This window comes from Manis javanica, chromosome 14 (genome assembly GCF_040802235.1).
Source record: "Manis javanica isolate MJ-LG chromosome 14, MJ_LKY, whole genome shotgun sequence".
NCBI lineage: Eukaryota > Metazoa > Chordata > Mammalia > Pholidota > Manidae > Manis > Manis javanica.
Window position 1 is genome coordinate 21,462,550 of NC_133169.1, and position 27,174 is coordinate 21,489,723.

Genomic DNA, 27,174 nt, shown 5'->3' on the forward strand with positions numbered 1-27,174 from the left:
GTAGACCTGCTCATGATTAGGACAATGATTGCTATATGGGAGTAAAATATTATCATGATAAATTTTCAATTGCTAGACATTACTTAATTTAAGAAGTAAGGTCAATTTTGACATTTTCTTCATCTGGTCTAGAATGCTTACATCAGTCAAACATGAGGAAATTCACCTTTGATGAGAATTTTAACAGCCTACTACTGCACATATGGTTTATTTTAATAAGACGAGGAGGAAAGAAATCACAACTGGGTAACTGTCACCCAGGCTCATAGAGAATTAATGAAATGTTACCTACATACCTTGTAACTGAATCTTATTCTCAGGACTCTGAACCAGAACTGAACTGACAGAATCTAGGTTGTCATAGTTACTGCAGCCAAGAGGACCGGTCCGTGTTTCTGTTACCTGAAAAACAAAACATCAACTTTATTACGTAAATCAGACTTCACCATGTTCTTTCGGTTCAGTGCAGTTGTCATACTCTGATATTATGCGTTTGACAGTAAACATCATTGAAAGGCCCATGATCCGATACACACCAACAATACACACTCCTAAGCACAAAGAGGACGGACAACTCCCTTTGTTTTTAACTCCGTTTTCTATTCCCTTTGGCCAGGCATAAATCATTTGGGGAAGTAATGGAAGCCTTCTTTGGTCAAAAGCATCCCTCTTGTAAGATCACTAGTTTTATTGAAGATAAGGCAAGGGAAGAGAAAAAGTTTTGTCTCATACGAGAAAATTGTATTTTGCTTGCTCACTTTTTCTCCATAAATCAGAACCATCTGCTAGGCTACCATCTGATTTTATTATTTTATTCATCTGCTTAATAATCTAAAGCTTTTCCCTCTTTTACGGTGTCATCAAAGTCTCATCTGGCTTCTGTCTTTCCATCCCACTTCTCCCCAAAAAGCAGGTAATCTTGCTATTCAGCTGGACATTCTTAATTCTATGCCTTTGTTTATACACAACATCCTCCACCCCCAACATACTTTTCTCCCCTTGAATTAATTTCTTCTGTTTTCTGGATTAAGCTCCTTTCTAAACAACAAAATATGCCTAAACTCACTCCTTCATCAACTTCAAGTTTTGTTCAAATGTCACTCCCTTAGACTGCTTGAGAACGTTCTCTATCTTAAATGAATACACATCCCCACACTTTCCTCTTCCAACTATTTCCTTTCTTGTTTTCTATGTTTACAACAATAGTTATCAGCTTTTGACTTGCTGTTTAATTTATTGATTTATCATAATTATTGCTGACACCTCTGACTAGAATGCAAGTTCCAGGAGTGCAGGGAGCATGGCTTATTTTGCTTGAAGTATCCACAGCTCTTATTAGGTTCTTGTGCAGAAGTTCTTGTGCAAAACCCATGGGTATTGATGATTGGAGAAATAGATGGGAACAGTGTGAGGGGGAAACCCAACCAAGGAAGACATTAAGGCCATTACTGAGATGAGGAAGGCCTGAACGAGGCAGTGGAGGTAAGATTTATCTGAAGAAGATGGATTATGAACAATACAAACTGACAGGGTTAGGAACCCTGAAAATCCACATGGTAGAGAGAGGAAAGGCAACTTAAGTTTCTAGCATTATAATATTAAAATGTGGAGCAAAGAAGCTCCACTGTGAAGGGCATGGAAGGAAGTTTGGTTTCGAGCATTTTTGACCCCGAGACAGATAACACTCTCAGTTGGAAACATTCAGTAGAATAAGTAACAATGCAAATCTACTTCTTAGAAATTACATCAATGATGAGATTACTAATTCGGGGGTCAAAAATTTATAGATGATAAATCAAAGTAACGTCAGCAGAGTGAATGTATAATTTGTACCATGTCAGCTCTACCATATTTTCTACGCAAGCCCTTCAGAGTAACCAAGACTGACTACAAGCGCACAGCCACATTTGAGAACGCAGTGTTAGTGCAGGCAAGGCACTGCTTTTCCCCTAACAACACGCCAACATTGTACGCGCTCCTTCCACTGTTCTCCAGTGCCGATACTGAACACCTCTTCTGCTCAGAGAAATAGATTCTGAATGGATAACATATATATGTGTACTTAATACTTAAATATAAGTGATTAATAACAAAAGGTTAAAAGGAGGCTTAAAGGCATCAAAGGAAATACTTAGGGTTGAAGGTAATTTAAATCTTCATCTTGTCCTATCATGTAGTTAAACGTACCTCCCTGAACACACACAAGCACACACATCACAATAATATAAACTGACTGCAATAATTTTCATTTTAAGGAAAATTTCTAAATAAAAGTGGCTGAAAGCACATACTCATTGACATGAGATGTTGGGAATAGTAAGGCAGTCTCTTAACATTTAACCCTTGAAAGTGGATAGATTATATTTTCTCATCTCAATATAGTCATGTTAATTTACTTATGTATAGTTACTGTATTCTTGAGAATTAATGCAGGAAAGTTAAATAATAAGCTTTTACATTTAGAGAAGGTTTGAATATCTCTGTCTCTATATTTCTAGATTGCTTTAATTTCTCACCTTTACAATATATAATAATAAAAATTTTGCATACTTACTAAAAGTTTTATTTTATTCTTTATCACTGAATGCACTAATCATGTCTGATTTAATATAAAAATTCACAGACTCCAGCAAAGTCAATTATGCAAATCTGTTTCTTAATATTATATTTAAAAATCTTACGCGTTTTCTGAGTGGCAGCTCTAATAAATGTATTCATAGTTATTTTTTCAATACTACTGAAAGGAATAAAAATGAAAAGAAAATAATACAAGCCTACATATTTTACAAAGTTGTTTTACAAATATTTCTATAGAGATGCTAACTCTACCAAAAATGAGTTATTGTACTTAAGCTATAAATACCTTGAACTTTTGCTCATCAGCTGATAGATGAGTTTCTGATTTAGGGGCCTCCACATATAAAGTCAGAAGAGAAGAGTAATTCAATTGCTTAACATAAAAATGATTAAGACTGCCAATAATCCAGGATTAATAGCATTCAGTGTTTCGATATATTACATATAAAATGAGAAAAAGATTTCTATTTTTTTGTTTTATTCATCTCTTGGAATATATATATAATATATGTTAATATATTAAAATCATACTGTTACTTTATTTATCTCAGTATAGAAGATAACTTTATTTATTTATTTTATTTACCTGTTGAAAGCAGGGACTACAGTCCTTAGACTACAAAAACGATGTGCTCTCTGGGGTGTTACGCTGGTTTGTGGCTGTAGCTGAATATAATCAGACAAATACGTGCTTGAGGGGCTGGGAGGCTGAAGGACGGCGCAGACCATGCAGGCATGGGAGATGTGACTTAACCAGCTGGGGAATGTAAAACTGAACCTTTTCCAAAATTTATTTAAGACAAATTTGTCTTCAAATACAACAAATGTGTTTCTTGATGTCTATAATTGACAGCTTATGTGATGTGTATTTTAAACATATTGTTAAAAATCAGTGAACTTACAGAAGCATAGAATATGGAAAAAAGGCATGTGTTTTCAGGTTTTTCTATACTGTTTATATATTATTTCATTAGAGTAGTGCCTATTATTTTCCTAATTTTAGAGTGTAAAGGAAAAATAAATAAGCCTCCTAATTCAAAGAGATGTCTTGGTCGTAATTATGTTAATACATAGTATACTTCCAAATTTATGTAGATTGAGATAAAAATGGGTATAGATAATTCACTTGGAAATGAGAATTCTGTATTTTCTATCAAAATTACTACAGGCTTACCATTCTAAAAATGATAGGCTACAGCAAGACATTGAAATTATGAATTTAATTCAATAAGATCTGGCTAAAGAAAGACTATCTAAAGCCAAAAAGAAAAAAATATTAAAACAATGAAAAAAGCATGAAAAATAAGTGTAAACAAACAAAAACATACTACATTCTAAGTGGAAATAGTACTATAAAGGGACCATAATCTTTAAATAAAGACATTATATATTTAAAATATTTCAAATCAAAATCATAATAATGTTATGTGTTTGAAGAAAATAGACTCAAACGAGCATGCTTGGTCACCACCCTAATTCCACCATTTACTAGAGAGGAACGTACTTAAGCTTCAAGTTTCTATTGAGTGAAATGGTTAAATATTTCTTAGACCATAGTGTGTTTGTGAAGAAAAAATGAGAAAATCTATGAAACGTGCTTACTGGGGGCCACAGTAATTATTTCAAGGTAAACATAAAGCATGTGAAAATGTTTACTATTAAAAAGCAAAGGCACGATAATAATTCTAGTGTTAACTTACTGCCATCACCCATATTCCATGTTTCAATCAAAATTGTAAGATCATAATATTTGTTCTGAAATCAATGCTGGATGTTAACATTTTTCTCTGTAGACTGAGAAAGCATGCTTGCATTTTGAATTATACAAAATCAAACTCACTATTGAATGAGACTGTGCACATATTTTGTACAAGGTCACAGCAATATGCAATTAGAGCACACTGTGATAAGAATGATTCACAAGAGTAAACCAGAAATACTGGCAAAGGAAAAATAGGCAGTTCATTTACATAGACTAGAAAAGAATAAGAGCAACTACAACAAAAAATAGAAAAAGTTGCCTAATCTCCAGTATAGAAGATAATCAAGGATTCATTCTAAAAAGATATGATTATATGAGAAAATCTTTATCCATGGTAAGTGAAAAAGTGAAAGAAAACATGCATTTTGTAAAATTATACATACACACACCTTACATATAGTTCTGAGAACCTGCTATTGGTCTAGTATTTTTTTCAAAATGAAGCCAAGTATTAGTTCACCATTTTGTCTGAACTGATTACTATTTATTAACAATTCAATAAAATTGCATGATCAAATGAATAGTATATATCTTATTGCAAATCTATAAGTGGGCATTTTTAAAAACTTTTAATATACCAAGGAACTTTATCTTAAATCAAAAGAAATATTTTCTTTAACCTCTGAAGCTACAAAAAAGGCAGAAATATATCAATTCTCCAATACAATGTCTTGTCATCTGTGAAATATTGATCATATGATAAGAAAAAATAAGAAATGGCAGTATTCTTGTTTGTGCCAATCTATTATTTATAATGACAAAATTAACAAATGTTTATGTTGAATATTCAAGCAATGAAATAAATACTAGCCCAGAGGAACAACTGCTTTTCCTCCTATTATTACACATTTGCCCTCATCCTTTCATCAGACATGAAAATGGTTGAGACTATGAAGAAGAGCTGTTTAGGACCATCCTTTATTTATGCACCAAATTTCCATGTGCTTTACATTTCTATAGCATTTTTCTCCTTAAAAAATATTTATCTATTTCAAAGTTATATTAGGGTATGTTGAAGTGGGTTTTGAATAATTTTATATCACCTTTGTTTTTGCATATGAACAATACAATGTTGCTAAGTACAATGTAGCTCATTTACAAATAGTTATGCCCAGGGAGAGTAGAGTCTAGGGCTTTCTTTCTGGGTTCAATTATCTCTTCTGGAGACCTACATCCTTACCTAGCTAATAGAAAATAAATGTTAAGGGGAGATTTTGCCTGTTTCATATTGTAGCAAGAAAAATGCATCTACATTGGAAGCTGGGGGAAGGGAGTAGTATAATTTGAAATACAAACAACTCTTCTTAGATCTATAAGAGAGGGGAGGTCGCAGGCCAAAATGCTGCCTCCAAGATGGGAGGGACAGATGGTGTGGAGAAAAGCACTGCCCGCTTGGAACCTTTTGTCCCAGAATAACCATGTGTCCTCATGGCCCCCTCCTTTTGCAGAATGCTATGTATTTGATGGCCTGTGGCTTGCCACATCCAGGACCACCTTACCAATGAACACATCTTATTGGAATGCAGACCCCTCTGTGAAAGGTTTCACTCCTTGGGGTGCTAGTCACACAAAAATGATTCCTCTAGCATGACACTTACATAGTCACAAATCACACACCCTCTTGGACACTTGTGTAGTCTCTGTCACCTCACTCCTAGTATACATGTAGTTTTTGTTGCCTTGCCCCATATAAGCAGTTCCCACCCTGTTCGCAATAGCAGTGCACAACCTCATCCAGCCAGCTGCTCCTGGACTCACTGCACATAAGTCCCAATAAACCCTCACGTCTCACGTGGTATTTCCTGGTCTTCCCCTCTGTCTGCTGAGCACTGTCCCACTGTGACTTGATCACTTGGGTGTGCAACTGTTCTTGTGATCATATAGATGGAGAATATATGGAATCAGTCTCCCAAAGCGGACACACAAGAGTAGAAACAGCCATGGGAATCAGTGCTGGAGTTAAAACAAAAAACGAAAAATCCTGAACTACAACTGGTATATTGCAGAAGTGCCAGTGTGGAAAAATCTGGGAGTTAAAAACCTCAAAGGAACCCTGGAGGTTCCCCACCATATTTTGAGATTTACCTCCAGGAGCTCAACCAGGTTCTCACAATAAATACAAAGACAAACCCCCTTTTGCTTACCACCACAGAGTTGGGGAAAGGAACCCAAGGAATTTTAAGTACTTAGGAGCACTTTATTCTTAGCAAGACTTTCTGATGTACGGCAGGGACCTGAGACAAGCATCAGTTTAATTTTCCAAACAAGCTGTGGTACAGCCAGTATGACAGGAGGGATTCTATCTAAGGCTGAGATTCCATTTTAAAAGCCAGGAAGTTAAGAGGTAAAATTCCTAATATAGTCTTTGGTAAACAGACAATAATTCAACCCATCTTAAAACAAGGCAAACAGTCTTAACTGATAGATTCCCAGAGAGAAGCCATTATCCTGGGGAGAAACTGGATCAATAAATTTCTTGTGTTAAGTTATTTTTTCATAATTACCTGAAGGACTGATAATAGAAGAGAAGAGACTTAATGTCTCTCACTAGAGATCAGCATGAGACCATTTTACAAGTTTATAACCCCTGGTTCTTTGAAAAATCCTTAGAAGAGGGAACCCCCAGACTTTCAGCATGCCTCTTCTCTGAGGAGGCCTGTACTTTTCTCTCTTTAAGTGGGTAACTTTAAATAAAACTTTCGCACTGCTCAACTTAGTTGTGTTTTGCCAGTGCTTTACAAGAGGTAAGCACCTTTGTTTCTTTGCTGTTTCATTCTATTTCTAAGTCTTCACTTCATTTCTGGTAAGTAGGGAAGGGCTGCTGAGAGCTAAGACTTGGGGCATGTAAGCTCCCGTGGTCCAGGTGACCCGGTCAGGACTGCAGCTGTGCGATCATGCTCTTTAGGAGCCTGCCTGATCTCTTTGCTTTGCCTTTGGGAAGTTCTCAGAAAGTAATTTCACTCCATCCAGTGCTCTGCAGCTCCCCCAAATCCTGGGTGGTACAGACTTAGTTGCCATCCAGATTCGAGTGAACACTGGACACCAGGTGACACTGGCTTCAGGAGTTGGCAGGGGATGTGCCCTTATACCGAACAGCAGTTTAGTGAGCTTCCCTTCTCTCCCTCTGTTTTCCCTTCCTCTCTGCTTTAATCACCTAAACCTGCCTTTAAGTACCTTGACTCAGGCCGGCTCCTCCCTTGGAGTGCACTCAAATAGAACCTCTACTCTGCTTCACTGCTGTGACTCTGCCTTTCAATTCTTTGTTGCAGCAGGGACAAGAACTAAAGAAAATAAACCCAACACCCTCAGGACTCCCTCAGGGGAAACCAGTCCACTGGAGCCTAACTTTTTGGGGTATTATCAGAGCCCAACTTTTCTGGGGGAAGGGAAACACCCAGTTCCAGCTCACTGTAGCCATCCTGTCTCACCTAAGATGTAGGAGAGAAAAAATGGAGAAACTTTTGTGAAGTTCACAATCCAGAGGCTCAATAAAATACAGACCTGATCCCAGGAGCACAGACGGCCCCTCCACCCCCCACACTTTATGAGCGCATGACTAGAGGGCGGTTTTCAGCGGTTCCTTTTACCAGTGTATTATACACTATGATACACCTAAAGCTATCAAGAAAATATTACAAGGTATACAGAAAAGGCAAATCACAACCTGAAAAGACAAAGGAAACACCAAAACTAGACATGGTAGGGATGTAGGAATCATCAGATTAAGAATTAAAAAAATAAAACTATGTTCTAATGGATAAAGTGGATGGTATGTAGGAACAGATGGGCAGTATTAGCAGAGAGATGGAAATCTTAAGAAATAACCAAGAAGAGATGCTAGTGATGCAAACACTCTAACAGAAATGAAGGCCTTTGAAGGATTTATTAGGAGTCTGTATAGGGCTGAGGAAAGAATCTCCAAGCTATGAGCTGTATCACTGTACTCTTCAAAAATCAAAAGCAAATACAACAAAGGTTGAAAGAAAATAAAACCGAATAGAATATCTATGGACTTTGGGACAACCACACAAGGTGTATTGTACACATAATGGAAATACCAGAAGGAGAATAGAAAAAGGAACAGAAGAAATATTTGAAACAATCATGAATGAAGATAGATCCAGGAAGCTCAGAAGCACCAAAGAGGATAAATGCTACACAAGATGTATCATTTTTAAGTTAAAAGCAATCAAAATAAAGAACATCTTGAAGGAAGCCAGATGAATGAAATATCTTACCTATAGGGGAAAAGGGATCAGAATTACATCTGCTTTCTCCTCAGACACGATTCAAGCAAGAAGAGAATGGTGAAGTGTTTAAATAGTTGAGAGAAAAAAGAGCACCCATTGATAATTCTATACCCTACAATATTAACCTTCAAAAATGAAGAAACGATAAAGACTTTCCAAACAAACAAAATTTGAGGGAATTTGTTTTTAGTAGACTTGCCTTACAAGAAGAATTAAAAGAAATTACTTATAGAGAATAAAAAATAGTATAGGTAAAGATGAATGGATAAAGAAGAGGTGGTACCTATATACAATGGAATACTATTCAGCCATAAGAAAGAAACAAATCCTACCATTTGCAACAACATGGATGGAGCTGGAGGACATTATGCTCAGTGAAATAAGCCAGGCAGAGAAAGACAAGTGCCAAATGATTTCCCTCATTTGTGGAGTATAACAACAAAGCAAAACTGAAGGAACAAAACAGCAGCAGACTCAGAGACTCCAAGAAGGAACTAATGGTTACCAAAGGGGAGGGGTTGAGGAGGGTGGGTGGAGAGGGAGGGAGAAGGGGATTGAGGTGTATTATGATAGGCACACATGGTGTGGCGGGGGATCATGGGGAAGACAGTGTAGCACAGAGAAGACAAGTAGTGACTCTGCGACATCTTAGTACACTGATGGACAGTGACTACATGGGGTGTGGGGGAGACTTGATAATATGGGTGAATGTAGTAACCACAGTTTTTCATGTGAAACCTTCACAAGACTATGTATCAATAATACCTTAATAAAAAAAATAGTACAGGTCAGAAACAAGATCTACATAAAGTAAGAAAGAGTATCAAAGAAGGAATAAGTGAAGGTAAAGTAATTTAACTTTTCTTATTCTGAAATGACCTAATAGACAACAGATTGTTTGAACTAATAATATCAGTAATGTGTCAATTATGTATGCTTACATATATATCTTATGTGTGTATTGTATGTGTGTATATGTATATGCACATATACATATATATACAGACATAAATTGTTTTATTGTACCTCACTTTATTGCATTTTGCAGATACTTTGTTTTTTATAAATTGAAGGTTTGTGGCAATTCTGAATCAAGCAAGACTATTATTGCCATTTTTTTCCAACAATTATTTGCTCACTTCTTGTCTCTGTATCAAATTTTGATAATTCAAACAATATTTCAGACTTTTTCATTAGTATTACATTTGTTATGGTGATCTTTGATCAGTGATTACAGCTTGCTGAAAGATCAGGTGCTGATAAGCATTATTTGGCAGTAATGTATTTTAATTAAGGTATGTAAATTTTTTTTAGACATAATGCTATTGCACATTTAATAGACCACAGTACAGTATAATATAACTTTTACATGCATTGGGAAAACAAAAATTATTTGACTTGCCTTATTGTGATATTCACTATTGTAGTGGTTTAGAACAAAACCCACAATATATTTGGGGTATGTGTGTATGTGTATATATATATATATATGCTCATATATAGTGAAATGAATGACAGGAATGATACAAGGGATGGGTGGTAAGAATTAGAATTATTTTATTAAAAGGTATTCACACTACCCATAAAGTGGATAGTGTTCTTTGAAAGTGGACTTGTATTAGCTTTAAATATATATTATACACACCAGGGCAATGTATAGAAAACGTAAAAAATAAAAACAATAATTATAACAGATGTGCTAAGAAAGAGAGAAAATAGAGTCATATAAAATGTCCACTTAAAACCACAAATGGCAGAAGAGTGGAGGACAAAATAATAACAGAGACCAAAGTCAACAAATAGAAAACAATAACCAATATGATAGATATTAACTAAACTGTATCAATAATCACTTTGCACAACTAAATGTGTCAATTGAAAGAGATTGTTGAAGTGGTTAAAAAAAAAAAGACCCAGATACATGTTATCCACAAGAAACCCATTTTACATGTAAATATGCTAGAGATTAAAAGTAAATAAATTCAGAAAAATAAACCATGTAACACTAATTAAAAAAATGCGGGAGTAGCTGTACTAATTTCAGACAATTTAGACTTCAAACTAGTAAAGTTACCAGGGATAATGAAGGGCATTACATAATAATAAAACGGTCAGTTTTCCAAGAAGATGTAGCAAACCTTAATACATATATGACTAACAACCCAACATCAGTCTGTGTGAGACAAAAGCTAATAGCATTGCAAAAAGAAAAAGATAAACTAACCAACATAACTGGGGACTCAATATTCTTCTTTTAGAAATGGATAGAACCAAAAGGCAGAAATCTACAAACCAATAATAAAATGGCAATAGCAATACTTAAAAGAAAAAAACACACAACTTTTATTACCACTATCCATTCACCAAATGCCTTAATATAGTATAAAGCTAGAAAATGTCAAGTGTTGGTAATAATGCGGAACAGGAATTCTCCTATGCATTGTGGCTGGGAGCATAAATTGGTACAAGCACTTTTGAAAATTCTTTGAAAATATCCTCATAAGTAAGTAGACAGAGTGACATGTATAAGGCAGATGTCAGCCATCAAAATAGTGAGCATATGTATACCACCAGAAGACATGCAAAGAGGTTCATAACACCATTCTTAATAAACCCAAACAGGAAAATTCAAAATGTTAATTGATATGGTAGTCCCTCCTTAACCACAAAGGATACATCCCAAGACTCCAGTCATTGTCTGGAGCCATGGGTAGTATCATACCCTATATATGTATGTTTTTCCTATGCATATACATCTATGATTGAGTTTAGTCTGTAAATTAGGCACAGTATGAGATTAACAACAATAATGGATCATAAAATAGAACAATTATAACAACATAATGTAGTGAAAGTTACGTGAATGTGGTCTTTCTCTAAAAATACCTTACTGTACTGTATTCATTCTTTTTTGTGTGTTGATGTGAGATGATAAAATGTCTATTTGATCAGATGAAGTGAAGTGAATAAGTAGGCATGTGACCTAGCGTTAGGACACTGTTGACCTTAGACTATGTAGGAGGATCAGCTGCTTCTGGGCCTCATTTGAGGGAGGGTAACAGAAACCACAGCAAGTGACACCATGGATAACGGGGAGCTACAGTAATTCAATGAGTAAGTAAATTGTGGATTTGAATACAATATCACAATAAGAGTAAATTAAAGGTGATGGCACAGAACAACTTAAATGAATCTTGCAAATAAAATGTTGAGTGAAATAAGTCACATACATTATGCTTCCATTAATACAAGGCTCAAAGTCAGACAAAAGTAATTTATAGTGTTGTGTATGGGTCTGATGGTGAGGGGCCATAAGGGGAGTTCCTGGGTTCTGGTAATATTCTATTCCTTCATATGGATGATGGAGGCTCAAGTATTTTCAAATCTCAAAACTATGATTGTATAGTTTTCTGTATATATTTTATATATATCAGTAAAGAATTTACCAATAAAAAGTATTAATTTTCCTCATGAATTTTATCAGGGCTAGCACTATGTCATTATATGTACATCAGTATGTATGGATATCTATCTCTATCCATCCATCCATCAATCATCTATCTAGCTTGGATCGTTGCATTCATATCCTTTCAGACTGATTATTATTCTAATATAATTTTGCAAAAAGAAAGTGTTAAAATCTGACACTGAAAGATTATGAAACAAAAATGATTTAAATCATTAATATAATAATTTATTTAAAAATCAAAATTTTAATCATCTTAATTCACTTTTAATCATCTTAAAATGTCATATTTATTTTGTTTTCTTTCAAGGCCAAAATTATGACTACTCTATAATTGCAGATATACATATACTAAATGAATCTTCCATGAGGAAATAATTTATAGTTTAATCACCATTATTTAGGTTTTATTTTGTAGGTACCTATAACTCCAAAAATATACACTTATCTCTAATAAAAATAAATTAGTCATTTCCAGATAAACTTATTTATAAGTAACAATAAAAAGCATTATTTCTCAAGAGTAGAAAATTATTTGAGGGAGTAAATATACTAAAAATTAAGAGATTAAAACCCTCAAGATATTTTAATATCTTTTTCCTTTATCTTAAGTTTTCTTTAAGTTTCATTGTGACATGTATAAAATTACAATCATCTGTTTGCATTATCTTCCTATAGAACTATAAACTCTCTATCCATAATTACACGCTATACCTGGCAGGCAAGAGTTCAATAATTGTGAACTAAATTGGTGGATAAATTTTTATTTTTTGTTAGAAATCTTTATTACAAAGTAATTTATTAAACTTTTTTGAGAACCTCTAACAAAAATGCAGCAGTGACAGCATATATAACATTTTAAAGCTATCAGGACTCTTAGAAACCATTTAGCATCACTATCTCATTACATAAATGAGGTGTCTGGAGCCCAGGGTGGTTACTAAGCTAACTTGGTATCATGTAGTGAAATGAGAGGTAGAACTGGGTCTTAAACCTCCTGACTCATAAATAAATACCCATCCCAAACATCACACTGGCTTTCCAAGTTCTGTACTTAAGTCTTTGAAACTTTGCTTGTCATGATCAATCTAATTTATTCTCTCTCTCCAGTGATAAAGTTATAATAAAGCACATTTTAACTGGTCTAGATTGATGTATAAGTCAATTAGAAAGGTGAAATATCTTGAGTCGTTCCCATGAACAATAAATATTGCTATGAATGTGCTGGTTAATATAACTTTGATTGGAGGCCAAATGAACTAGCTTTTATTCTGGTATTAATTTATTAATGCTTTGAAATATAACTTTCTAAATATTCTCATGTTACTCTACAGTAAACTTCTAAAAAGTAAAATACAAGTGCTAATTATTTTCTTTTATGTCCTAAAATAGTATGCTTCTTTCTGTTCCTACACATACAATACCTTTTATTATTGCATATGATTGAAGCTATCAAACACAAAAAGCTTTAAAAAAGTTGATGCTAATATAACTATATAAATTATATACAGTATAATAGATGCTATAATTAATCACATTTGATGATTATATGATATATGATAATAAAAAATGATTTTATATATTTAACCATATAAAATTTTAGATATATAATTATGCATATATAATTATATCATATAATATTTACTATATCATGTATAATTATATATTGCATTATATAGATTAATTATATCTATATATATATATAGATATATATGTCCTTTGTGATTTTTTAAATGTGAATATTGAGTTTAAAAATATTTTTCCATTTATTTTTTTCTTCTGCCTGTTATTAATTCTTATTTCAGCATTTTAGTATATATTTAATGACAAATGCAGTTCAGTGTAGTTCTAATTTTTTAGACTACTACAACATTTCTGGGCCTTCATATTTAAGTAAGACATAAATTTATAAACATTGTTAATTACAAGAAGCATATAAAACCAAAATATTCATATTGTAATAAACATATTTCAGTAGCAGACTTCCTTCATTTTAAAAATTGGCCTATTACAGTTAAGTTTTGTGGGAAAAGTACAAATTCACCTGTAAAATTCTGCATGTCTCAAGTGAAAACTGCAAGAGTACATCGATGCTAAATTTTCTTGTATTTCCACACAATGATGTACTTAGTGCATTATACACAATTAATATAATGATTTAAAATATATTTGACACTGTCAATTGTTTCTGAGCCTGCTCTAACCACTTAGTGGAAGTTTAAAATAATGCTTGATATATAATCAATGCCCAGATGACTCATATCTTCACATGAAAAGCACAAACATGAATTAAGCACCAATTCTATCTAAAAGAGCCCTACCAGTATTGAATTATTTATCTATGCAAGTGACTTTATACTGGAAACTGTTTTCCCTAATTTTATTCCCCATAACTTCAATAAATAATGTACTTTTAAATATTAGGATCATTCCTTCATGGAATTTCATTTTTAAAACCTATCTAGAGTTCCTTCTACAGTAGTAGCTGTGATACTTGAAATATGGGTAAAAAAAAGTATGATTAGAAACAATATTGTTATGTATATCCATAAAATATGTTCAAAATAAACAATATAACTATGGATTAAAAAATATAAAGAATGAGAAACAAATGGATCAAAATAGACGATGTGAAATAAATTTAAAATTTGTGGAGAGTAATACAAATGTAAGACAAAGCAAATATTTTATTTAGGGACAAAACAGTGTGTGTCTTCTTGGAAGGCAATTGCTTCAGTGCAGTTTTTCCTGGCACTTGCCACCAAGAATGCAGGCATGGCTACAATGATTGACCTAATTTTTATACCCCATAAATTACCTTCCATCAAAATAATACACAAACACCCACACGTAAACGTGCTGAGAGAGACTATGCTCTTGAAGCACACCCTAACATGCACAATTATGCACAAGGCTAGGAAAGAGAAGTTTTCCCAGGCTTTTAAAGGGTTTATTCAGGGTGATATGAAATAAGGCAAAATGGACACAATTTAATCACAGCAAGGTTGCCAAATAACATCAGGACTCCTCGCGGTTAATCCATGGTTACCATGGAACGTCAATGTGTGGCACTTGATTAGTCTTGGAGAAGCCAAATCTACAAACTCACTCCTACAGATGCTATTCTGATTTATTTTTAAATAACACAGAGCTTAAAATCACAGCTATTGCAAGAAACTATATAGCAAAAAAGGCTTTCATGAGGTTCCTAATGCCACATATATACAACTGACATTTTTCTTAAAGCTACATTTGTGGTAGCTAGAACTGATGATGTTGCATAAGTGGTAACCTTGTACTTCATTATAAGGAGTCTAAAGTGATATTGTTACTACATTATAGTTGGCTAAGAGTTTAAAAATATTTTTCTGTTATGTTTTGGGTATACATAAGCACTACTAAAAGGGGAAGTGAGCCTACTATTGTGTACAAGAGAAAGTAGGAGCTAAGAGTTTTCTTATGTATTCAGTATTAAAAAATGAAAAAGTAAAGCGTCACTGCCACAGGGCAGTTGCTAACAATCAAACAGATGGCACCCTGGTTCAGAGCTGTGGCGAGCCTTCTGCATTCTGGCCAGTTATTATACAACCAGTGAAGTTGTTTCCTGGACTGTGGGCCTGAATGCTACTTCCCCTGGACCAGAGAAATTGTATTTTAAGTAAGTCAGAAGCCAGAGGTTCCTTTCTGTTGCTTTGCATAAAAAGTAGCTGTAAGCCAAGACAGCATTTGTTACATTTATTTTAGAAAGGAAAGCAAAGAGAAGAAGGAAAACTTTTAAGAATGTTAGCTTCTTTATTATTATATGACTTACAGTTTTATAGTCTTTTATTTATGGAAGCCACTTAAAATCACCACACATTTTAAAACCCAATGGCAAATATATATATATATATATATATTTCGAAACCCAAGTTCAGGATACAGATACTGCTTACTACTTTTTGGAGTTTATGTAAATCATCACATGAAATAGTGTTTTATAATCATTTTCAACAACAATGCAGTCAGCTATCCTGTATAAATGAAAATATAAAACTAGGAGTTACATGAAAGGCTAAGCTTAATGTAACAAAATCATTGAAGAAATGGGTTAGGACAGTGCCCTCAGCTCTTATTGCCTCTTTTGGAAACAGTCGTCTCTAATTGCAAAAGAACATGCATGGGCAATTCCTGTGGGTTTTCTTATTCCTTTCCCAAACCCTTTCTGTATCTCTAGATCCAACTACTCCAAGCTCTTCTTCTACCTTGATGTGTTTTCTCTCTCTGATGGAATAAGCAAGGAAGCAGTTAGACTGAACACCCCACAGGTGGTACAGACTGTAACCTCCAACTGGGCAAAGGCCATTAAGTTCACAGAGATCTGCTGCCAGGATGAGTCGGCAGAGTCGCACTAAACGGAGCCACCCACGTCATTAATCCCTGTTGTATAGTTTACTAATATGTTTCTAAATCAACTTAATTTGCCCAATTGGTCATCTCCTGGAGCCTCAGTCAAGCAGTCATCAATTGAATTACCAATATTACTTCCTTTTGATAAAGTACCGAAAAATGTGCAAATACAAATGCCAAGAGCTGGACTCAAAGCACCTACCCCCATATCAGAGGAGGATGGCAGCAAGTCAAAGGTGCTGCCAATCCATCCTGACTAGTAGGGAACACAAAGCCACCCCAGGACAATCTGTCACCATCAAAATGCCAAATGCAAAATGCCCTGCCACACTAGGATATTAAATCGGGCGCTTGGTTGGACACCAGCATCTTTTGGGCTTAAAATGTAATAGAACTATGTTATTAATTGTTATTTTTCTCCTTTGAGAGTCAGTACATTATATTATAATATTTCCCATTCTTTGAATTCTAAATACTTTTACCAAAAATTTTCTACTATTCCTCTGAAATTCTAAATTTAATACTATTATTCTGAACTGCTTATTAAAACATTTCTTACTGCTTGTGATTAAAAATATAAAACTTTTTATGACAGCCTTTTGAAGTTCCAGCAGTATTGACTATTTCTGAATTCCTTAAGCATATCAAAAGCTTCTGACTTCAGTTATCTTTTTATAATAGGACAACTAATGCCTGTGCACAGACTAGCTAAACTTTCATACTGAAACTGTCATATTCTTCCATTTGTCACCCAATTAAACAAGCGCCAGAGAGAACTGATGTGCATACACACTAAAACTCAACAGACTCAGGCATAATTAGAAAGACAGAGTGGATTTCTTGTTTTAACTGGCCATTATAGACACAGTTCTGCTCTCATTTTCTTTTCTTCAAAAAACAAATTGGCTTTGCTTACAGAAAAAGTTGGGATAAACCTACATTCTTTGGCAACTGACTGTTATTAAAAGGCAGCACTAAAATGACTTCAAACCAACAAAAATATTATATAGGAGAAGAGGCATCTTACAGTCCACATGCATCACATATGTATTACTGCAATTGTGAGAATCAGGAGAAAAGCATTAAATTGACCAAACAGCTCAGCAATATTGTAATCACATGCTGCAGAGCTCTCCTCCCCCACTGTTGTTTTTAGCTGAAGTATAACCTGAAGACTATAATTAAATTCTTTATCACAAAAACTTAATGGAAGAATAACCAAAATGAAAAGGTCAAAAAATTTAGTGATTTTTAAAGTATGCATTTGTGTATTTCCTGGAATGAATTTAGAGCTAAAATAATAAAAATCCATTGTGAACTCTCTTTACAATTCTTACCTTCCTCTTCTCTTGCGTTTTCCCCCAAATCTTAATCAACTTTATGTCATTTTTCTTATTATGGATTACCTCCAGAGTAAGAGTGCCAGAGGGACTTGTGGACCTCCACTGTACCCCAGGGACTTAATGGAACTTCTCAGAGTGCAGTCCAAAAAGCACCTCACTGGAGCCACCCAGGGTTATAAAGCCCCAGATTTATTAACTTGGAAACTCTCTCGAGGTGTTCTTCAATCATGCAACCAGGTGATTCTTAGCCGCACTAAACCTGAAAACCCACCGAGCTGATCAAGAAAAATCTTCAAGGGAAAAATGATTCCTTGGTGGGAAGATAATTTCAAAGTATGTGTTTTCCTTTTCCCTATGAATATTACAAAACAAAATCCTTTTTAATTCCTATCTCCTTCATTTAACATTGTTAGGGGAGAACTTTAATAAGCAATATATTCTAAAGAATCCAACCTTAACTCATTTTATATTTTCATGAAACGTTTTGTTTTCATCATTTTTGGAAGAGTTTCAAAACATTTAAAAAATACACTAATCTGCCCTTTAAAATAATTGAAATTTCATCTTTTCTCTGTTCAGTTGACATGGAAGCAGCCTTTACTTGATGATGTATTTAGTGTATAGGTATTTGCCCGTGTATTCTGTGGGACTTGGTGAAAATGTCTGAGCTATTATTTCAGCTGTGATATGCTGAGGTGTTATTCAGCTGTTGAGTTGGTTGCCCCCTAACCCTGCGTCACCATAAATTTAATTTCATTTATTGACAAACTGTTGTGACTCCCACTAGCAGCCCTTTTTTGTCTCGCTGAAAGATGATGACTAATCTACGAAATGTGAGGAAGTCAGACAACAAAACTGGATACAATTGTTCCTGAAAAGTTTTTAAGTGAAAACCTGGAGGACTTTTCCCAAATTTAGAAGAGATGGGCTTTAGGAATGAGAGCTGGAATCTACTGAGATTGCCCAGGCATAACCTCTGCTTGCCTTTAAGTTGTCTGGCATAAAGTAGGTTAGATTATTGAAAAATGACATTCACATTTTTAAAAGTGACATATTTCAAATGAAAAATATCCAAATTATGCTATGTTTTCAAGGATAGAGGATGAAGCAACTAGGTAGTAGCAAGGGAACCAAAGAGCAGCTTTGAAATTGGTTTCTATTTCCAGTTTTGACACTTGCTAAGTGCAAGTGGGAAGTTTCTTAACCTACATAGCAACATCCCCCTCAAGGTAAAAATTCTTTGCATGAATTACCTAGGGGAAACTTAACTACATATGTGTGTGTATGTATTTGATTAAATAGTTAACTATACAAATATGAGTTTTTGTTACAAGAAAAGGAACCAAAGACTCCACAGTGTGACTTTTATACCCAATTTCTGTTAACAATGTGGCAAAGTTCCTAGCTATCAGGAATGGTGCATATTATTCACGCTGATAGATGGTGTAGATGAAGAACTAAGCAGAAGAACTGCATTTGATAAATGTGAGTGTTTAATATATACAATTTCCTAAGAAGGATATTCCAAAGATAGATATATATGTATAATTGTATATATAAATATACGTATAATTATATATATAAACATATATGTAATTGTATATGTACAGCTTTTCAAATGCAAAGCAAATTAATTGGCAGTATTTTGTAAAGAAAATCATGTATTTTGAATCTCAAATAAGCAAACAATAAAATTATGAGTTACACAATAATATCTTAGTCATTTCTTATGGTATAATTTTAAGACCTGATAAAGTCAACATAAAGATATCAGAGTTATTCTATAGTTCACTAAAGTGATTAGTTTCTGGTCCTGTCGATAGTACACAATGATACATATCAATGTTACATTCCATTAATATTTCTAAACTTTAGAATTGGAATAAAGAAATTGGGGCTCTAGTCCTAAACTCAGTTCTTTCATTTCCTAGAATATATGATCCAAAATCAACTAACTCACCTTTATCACAGACAAAAGGAGACAATTTATAGAAATGATCTCTAAACTCCTTTGATTAAGTCCTCATCTTATTTCAAACTGTGGTGGGAGGTAGCATAGCAATGGGACAGCTCCATTTTCCTTCTTTTTGCTTTAATTTTTTCTTACTATAGTCTATCATTTTGTTCCTCCTGATAATCCCATCTACAAAATATTAATTGAAACTGAATTATATTTGTACTCTTTTGTGAGAAGTAACATATATATTAATATATTTACATTAAAAAGTTATTTCTATAGTCTAAAGTCATAATTACTGAAATTGGAGAAAGAAGAACAAATGAGGCCCAAAGTCAGCAGAAGGAGGGACATAATAAAGATCAGAGAAGAAATAAATAAAACTGAGAAGAATAAAACAATAGAAAAAAATCAATGAAACCAAGAGCTGGTTCTTTGAGAAATTTAAAAAAATAAACCCCTAGCCAGACTTATTAAGAGAAAAAGAGAATCTACACACAACAACAGAATCAGAAATAAGAAAGGAAAAATTATGATGGACCCCAAAGAAATACAAAGAATCATTAGAGAATACTATGAGAATCTATATGCTAACAAGCTGGAAAACCTAGAGGAAATGGACAGCTTCCTAGAAAACCACAACCTTCCAAGAATGACCAAGGAAGAAACAGAAAATCTAAACAGACCAATTACCAAAACTGAAATTCAATTGGTAATCAAAAAACTACCCGAGAACAAAACCCCTGAGCCAGATGGACTCACCACTGAATTTTACGAGACACATAGAGAAGACATAATACCCATTCTCCTTAAAGTTTTCCAAAAAATAGAAGAGAAAGGAATACTTCCAAACTCATTCTATGAAGCCAGCATCACTCTAATACCAAAATCAGGCAAAGGCCCCACCAAAAAAGAAAATTAAAGACCAATATCCCTGATGAACATAGATGCAAAAATACTCAACAAAATATTAGCAAACCGAATTCAAAAATACATCAAGAGGATCATACAACATGACCAAGTGGGATTCATCTCAGGGATGCAGGGATGGTACAACATTCGAAAATCCATCAACATCATCCCCCACATCAACAAAATGAAGGACAAAAACCACATGATCATCTCCATAAATGCTAAAAAAGCATTTGACAAAATTCAATATCCATTCATGATAAAAACTCTCAACAAAATGGGTATAGAGGGCAAGTACCTCAACATCATAAAGGCCATATATGACAAACCCACAGCCAACATCATACTTAACAGCGAGAAGCTGAAAGCTTTTCACCGAAGATCGGGAACAAGACAGGGATGCCCACTCCTCCACTTATTCAAAACAGTACTGGAGCTCATAGCCATGGCAATCAGACAAAACAAAAAAATACAATGCATCCAGATGGGTAAAGAAGAAGTCAAACTGTCACTGTTGGCAGATGACATGATATTGTACATAAAAAACCCTAAATACTACACTCCAAAACTATTAGAACTAACACTGGAATTCAGCAAAATTGCAGGATACAAAATTAATACACAGAAATCTGTTGCTTTCCTATACACTAACAATGAGCTAGCAGAAATAGAAATCAGGAAAAAAATTCCATTCATAACTGCATCAAAAAGAATAAAATACCTAGGAATAAACCTAACCAAGGAAGTAAAAGACCTTGACCCTGAAAACTACAGGACATTCATGAGAGAAATTAAAGAGGATGGTGACAAATGGAAATCCATCCCATCCTCTGGGCTAGAAAGAATGAATACTGTCAAAATGGCCATCCTACCTAAAGCAAACTACAGATTCAATGCAAACCCTATCAAATTACCAGCAGCATTCTTAAATGAACTGGAACAAATAGGTCTAAAATTCATATGAAACCACAAAAGATCCCGGATAGCCAAAGCAATCCTGAGAAGGAAGAAAAAAGCAGGAGGGTTTACACTCCTCAACATCAAACTCTACTACAAAGCCACAGTAATCAAGACAATTTGGTACTGGCACAAGAACAGAGCCACAGACCAGTGGAACAGAATAGAGAGTCCAGATATTAACCCAAACATACATGGTCAATTAATGTATGATAAAGGAGCCATGGACATACAAGGGGGAAATGACAGTCTCTTCAACAGCTGGTGTGGGCAAAACTGGACAGCTACATGTAAGAGAATGAAACTGGATCATTGTCTAACCTCATATACAAAAGTAACTTCGAAATGGATCAAAGACCTGAATGTAAGTCATGAAACCATAAAACTCTTAGAAAAAAACGTAGGCAAAAATCTCTTGGACATAAACATGGGCGACTTTTTCATTAACATATCCCCCCCAGGGCAAGGGGAAACAAAAGCAAAAATGAACAAGTGGGACTACATCAAACTGAAAAGCTTATGTACAGCATAGGACACCAACAATAGAACAAAAAGGCATCCTACAGTATGGGAGAAAATATTCATAAATGACAGATCTGATAAAGGGTTAACATCCAAAACATATAAAGAGCTCACACACCTCAACAAACAAAAAGCAAATATTCCAATTAAAAAATAGGCAGAGGATCTGAACAGACACTTCTTCAAAGAAGATATTCAGATGGCCAATAGGCACATGAAAAGATGCTCCACATCACTTGTCATCAGAGAAATGCAAATTAAAATTACAGTGAGATATCACCTCACACCAGTAAGGATGGCCACCATCCAAAAGACAAACAACAACAAATGTTGGCGAGGTTGTGGAGAAAGGGGAACCCTCCTACACTGCTGGTGGGAGTGTAAACTAATTCAACCATTGTGGAAAGCAGTATGGAGGTTCCTCAAAAAACTAAAAATTGAAATACCATTTGACACAGGAATTCCACTCCTAGTAATTTACCCTAAGAATACAGCATCCCAGTTTTAAAAAGACATATGCACTCCTATGTTTATTGCTGCACTATTTACAATAGCCAAGAAATGGAAGCAACCCAAGTGTCCATCAGTAGATGAATGGATAAAGAAGAAGTGGTACATATACACAATGGGATATTATTCAGCCATAAGAAGAAAACAAATCCTACCATTTGCAACAACATGGATGGAGCTAGAGGGTTTTATGCTCAGTGAAATAAGCCAGGCAGAGAAAGACAAGTATCACATGATTTCATTCATATGTGTAGTGTAAGAAGAAAGAAAAAAACCTGAAGAAACAAAATAGCAACAGACTCACAAAACCTAAGAATGAACTAATAGTTACCAGTTACCAAAGGGAAAGGGATGGGGTAGGGTGGGTGGGAAGGGAGGGACAAGGGAAGAAAAGAGTCATTGCAGTTAGCAGACATAATGTAGGGCATGGGGGGCACAGGGAGGGCTGTACAACAGAGAAGACAAGTAGTGGTTCTATAGCATCTTACTACGATGATGGGACATTGACTCTAAAGGGGTATGTGGTAGGGACATGATGATGGGGGGAGTCAAGTAGCCATAATGTCACTCATGTAATTGTAGATAATAATGTTAAAAAAATAAATAGAAGTTATTTCTTAGTTCAGCCATCCTTCAAGGAGTTATTCCATATAGCTAATATTGGTTACATTTTTTTGTACATTGATCTTCATCTAGCCACTTTATAAAATTTTTATATATTTAATCTCTCTTTCTGCTTCTGTCATTAACAAAGATTTAAATTATGAACCCCAGCCCAGATTTCAGTTTAATTAAATTAGCGTTTGTTATTTTGAGGAATTTTCAACCTTGATGAAACACTCAAATCACCTGTGGTGCTTTAAAAAAATCATTATTCTTAGAAATTTTGACACAATCTGTCTTTTGGGGGAGGCTAGGCACTGGTACTTGCCCAGAGAATTTTAATGTGCTGCTACTGGTGTTGAGAAGCAGTGCTTTCAAATGATTTTAATAAAATCTGATTGATTTTTTCTATTGCTGGCTTCTCACAAAATTTAATAGCATTGGCTGCTGAACTTTATTACATGCTTTTTCAGCACGTACGGATACAATCCTATGGGTTTTTTCTTGATAAATCATCTACTTAGGTTTCCAATAAACATTTTTAGTTTATTTTAAGGTTACAAGACTAAATGTGTGAACTTTTGGCATTTTACGTTTATGGGAATAACCATTCTAGACTTGCAATCTTGGACAGTACTTGAACTTTTTCATTTATAGTATGTTCCCCATAAGACTACAACAAGTAGAGCTCAAACCAGTCCATTTCAGCAAATGCTTTCAAGGCAAAAGATTATTTCAGTGCTTCCTCTTCGCATGGTTTCTTTTTTTCACTCTTGTATCAGAATCTCTTTCTTGTCAACTTACGGTTTCATAGAATAATGTGCTTTTTTTTTTTAAATCATTTCATGCATCATCAGTAGTTATTTCCAGTGGGAGGTCTGTGTTACCTCTTGCTATAGGAAAAGAAGGCTATGACAGTCCTTATTGTATGGCATTAATTTGCTTTCTTTTTAACAGTCTACTTGTTTTTTTGTTTGTTTATTTGTCAGTTTGTTTTAATGAGAAAATCCAATCCATTCACATTTTGCCTTACATTGATATTCTTGATGTGATTCCTTTTATATATTAGGATCTTAAAAAATGTTTCCTTTGTTGTTATTTTCATTATTTTGGCCTCATTTTATTGACTTATTCAAGTTATTATTTCTTTTTTCCTCTTGAGTTTAGGATATTCTGTTACACCTTTGTGCTCCATTAATATTTAGTTTTTCTTTATCGATACAAAGGAAACTTCCTTCTTTGCTATTACATAAAAGTTATATTCCACAGAAAACATATATATATATATGCACACACACTTACAATATAAAAATATATATACATAACACATATAATAACATATGTATATATAACTTATATATATGATTCTCACATACATTCTTATTAGATTCTCCTACAGTATTCATGACCCATAATGCAGTTATCTCCCAGATGTTACTGTTTGGATTTCACTAGTACCTCATAAATTTTGTGTCACAAACTGAAATGATCTCTTTATATATAAAATAGTCTTCAATTATGTTGATCAAATTAATGGAATTTAATTATGTACCATAGATAGCCTATCTCTTAGGCTTAAATCCACTTTTATTTTCTTCAGATTCCTCCTCTACATCTTTGGCTGGTTGGTATACAGTACTGTAAATTCTACCTTCCCAAAGCCATATGTTTCTCTATTGCTACTTCATTATTTAAGGTTTTTATCTACTCTTCCATTATTTGCTGATACAGCATTATGAGTTATTTCTATGCCACTAGAATTTTCTAAGCCACATTGCCCACCTATATATTTATGAGTTACAATGTTGATAAATATCTCATTCTAACAACAGTAATAATAATAAAATTATTGACATGGTCAGAAGATTGCTACCAATCCCCAACTGGCTTCCTGTTTTCTTCACATATTTTTGTAATCAGCTTGAGGTAGTTCCACAATCAATTATCCAGCAGTAAAAAACACTTTGTCTTGACTTACTCTTAGTGGTTTGTGTATCTGCAGCAATGGCCTGGTTAGGCTAGCACTGAGCTCAGGTCCCAGGCTGTGGGCTCAGGTCTGCTCTATAAGGTGTTCATGTTAGGACCCAGGCTAAAGAGATGGTGACTTTCTAGAGAAAGTTTCTTACATGACAATGACAGAGGCACAAGAACAGAAGCTCAACCTCAAAGGTGCATTTCAAACCCATGTATCATATCCATTAACATTTCACTGACCAAAGTTACATGACCAAGGCCAACATTGAAAGGACATAAAAGTGTTTCCAGGTATCATCAGAAAAACTACAAACTAATTGGCAAAGGATGATATAAAGGCATTAGTGAAAAATTGAGAAAATTGTTATCTAAATAAGACAAGTGTTTGCTGTTTTAAATGTGCTGGCAGAGGTACAGCTCCTCAAACACCATGAAAAATCATGGTAATATGGTATCTCTCACATACACAAAAATAAAAATTCTCTAGCAACTAAATTCAAAGTCAAGGAAGATTGGATCTAACTGATGGCCCATTCAAATAGGTGTTATGAATAAATTCAATGAGCTACAAGAAATCTCAGAAAGGCAATTCAATGAATCAGTAATAAAATTAATGAACAGAAGGATTACCTTACTAAGGAGATAGAAATTCTAAAAATATATCCCAACAAAAATTCTGAAACTGAGGAACTGCTAAGTGAGATGAAGAATGCATTAGAAAGTGTTGGAAATAGAGTAGATTAGATGGAAGATAGGATTCTAGAAATGATTCAGGTGAAAAGGACAGAGAATTAAAATTTCTTAAAAGTAAAGAAACCCTACGAGAGCTATCAGACTCCATTTGGAGAGCCCACATAAGAAAAATAAATATATCAGAAGAAGAAAAGAAGGAAAAAGGGGTGGAGAGTCTACTTAAAGAAATAATAGGTGGGAATTTCCCAGCTGTAGTAAAGATATGGTCATACAAGTCCATGAAGTTAACAGATCACCTTACTATCAATGTAAAATGATTCTATTTCAATTATGCATTTTAATGAAGTTATCAAAATTCAGTGATACAGAAGGAATCATATGTGGCCAGGGTAAAAGTGAAAGTGACTGACAAAGGAACTCCCTTTAGACTCTGAGAAGATTCTCAGCGGAGACTCTACAGGTCGGGAGAGAGAAGAACAACTTATTAAAAGTATTTAAAGCCAAAAATCATCAGCCAAGAATACTTTATTCAGAAAAATTATCTTTCCTATATGAAGGAGAAATAAAGGCTTTCCCAGACAGACAAAAGCTGAGGGAGTTCACCACTACTAGACCTGCTTTACAAAATGTTGAAAAAGGAGCTCTGCAACAAAAAGATAAAAATACACAAAACTTTGAGTGAGATAATAAATAAAATCAGGAAACTGTGATTCTATTTTAGAATAGGGAGTTAAACACTTAATTATAGCATAAAAATTAAAGAAAAACATGTTAAAGATAACTATAGCTATGACACATGGATAAAAAACTCCCAGCATAATAAAGGATAACTGGGGACAACAAAAATAAGAAAGGAGAGTGGGAAAATGATGGAACCATAAGCTGCTATCAGCAGAAGAAGGAGTATTTAATGAGCTGTTTTATGCAAACTCCTGGTATCCACAAAACAAATCTAGCACAAAGAGATGAAACATAAAAGAGAAACTGAGTAAGTCATCATCGAAACCTACCAACGTTTTTGGTAGACAGAAACACAAAGAAAAAGAAACAAGTGAGATACAAAAGAACCATAAAACAAAAGTTAAAATGGCAGTAATAAGTTCCCACATATTAGTAATCACTCAAAGTTTAAATGGATTGAACTGACCAGTCAAAAGTCAGAGTGGCTGCAAGGATTAAGTTTTAATGCCCTTGTCTAGCTCGGATTAGCACATAGTCTACAGGCACACACCTGATCATCTACATTTGCTCTCTTACAA

The 27,174-nt window shown here is 34.3% G+C and overlaps 1 protein-coding gene across 3 annotated transcripts in view; it reads right to left on the reverse strand.

Moving 5' to 3' along the window:
• BRINP3 (BMP/retinoic acid inducible neural specific 3) overlaps positions 1 to 27,174 on the reverse strand; it is a 406,709-nt gene that overhangs the window by 141,039 nt on the left and 238,496 nt on the right. For all 3 annotated transcript variants that reach the window (XM_037014585.2, XM_037014587.2, XM_037014586.2), the window contains exon 5: positions 297 to 402. In XM_037014585.2, the coding sequence (XP_036870480.1) occupies positions 297 to 402 (106 nt within the window). The remainder of the gene's footprint in view (positions 1 to 296; positions 403 to 27,174) is intronic.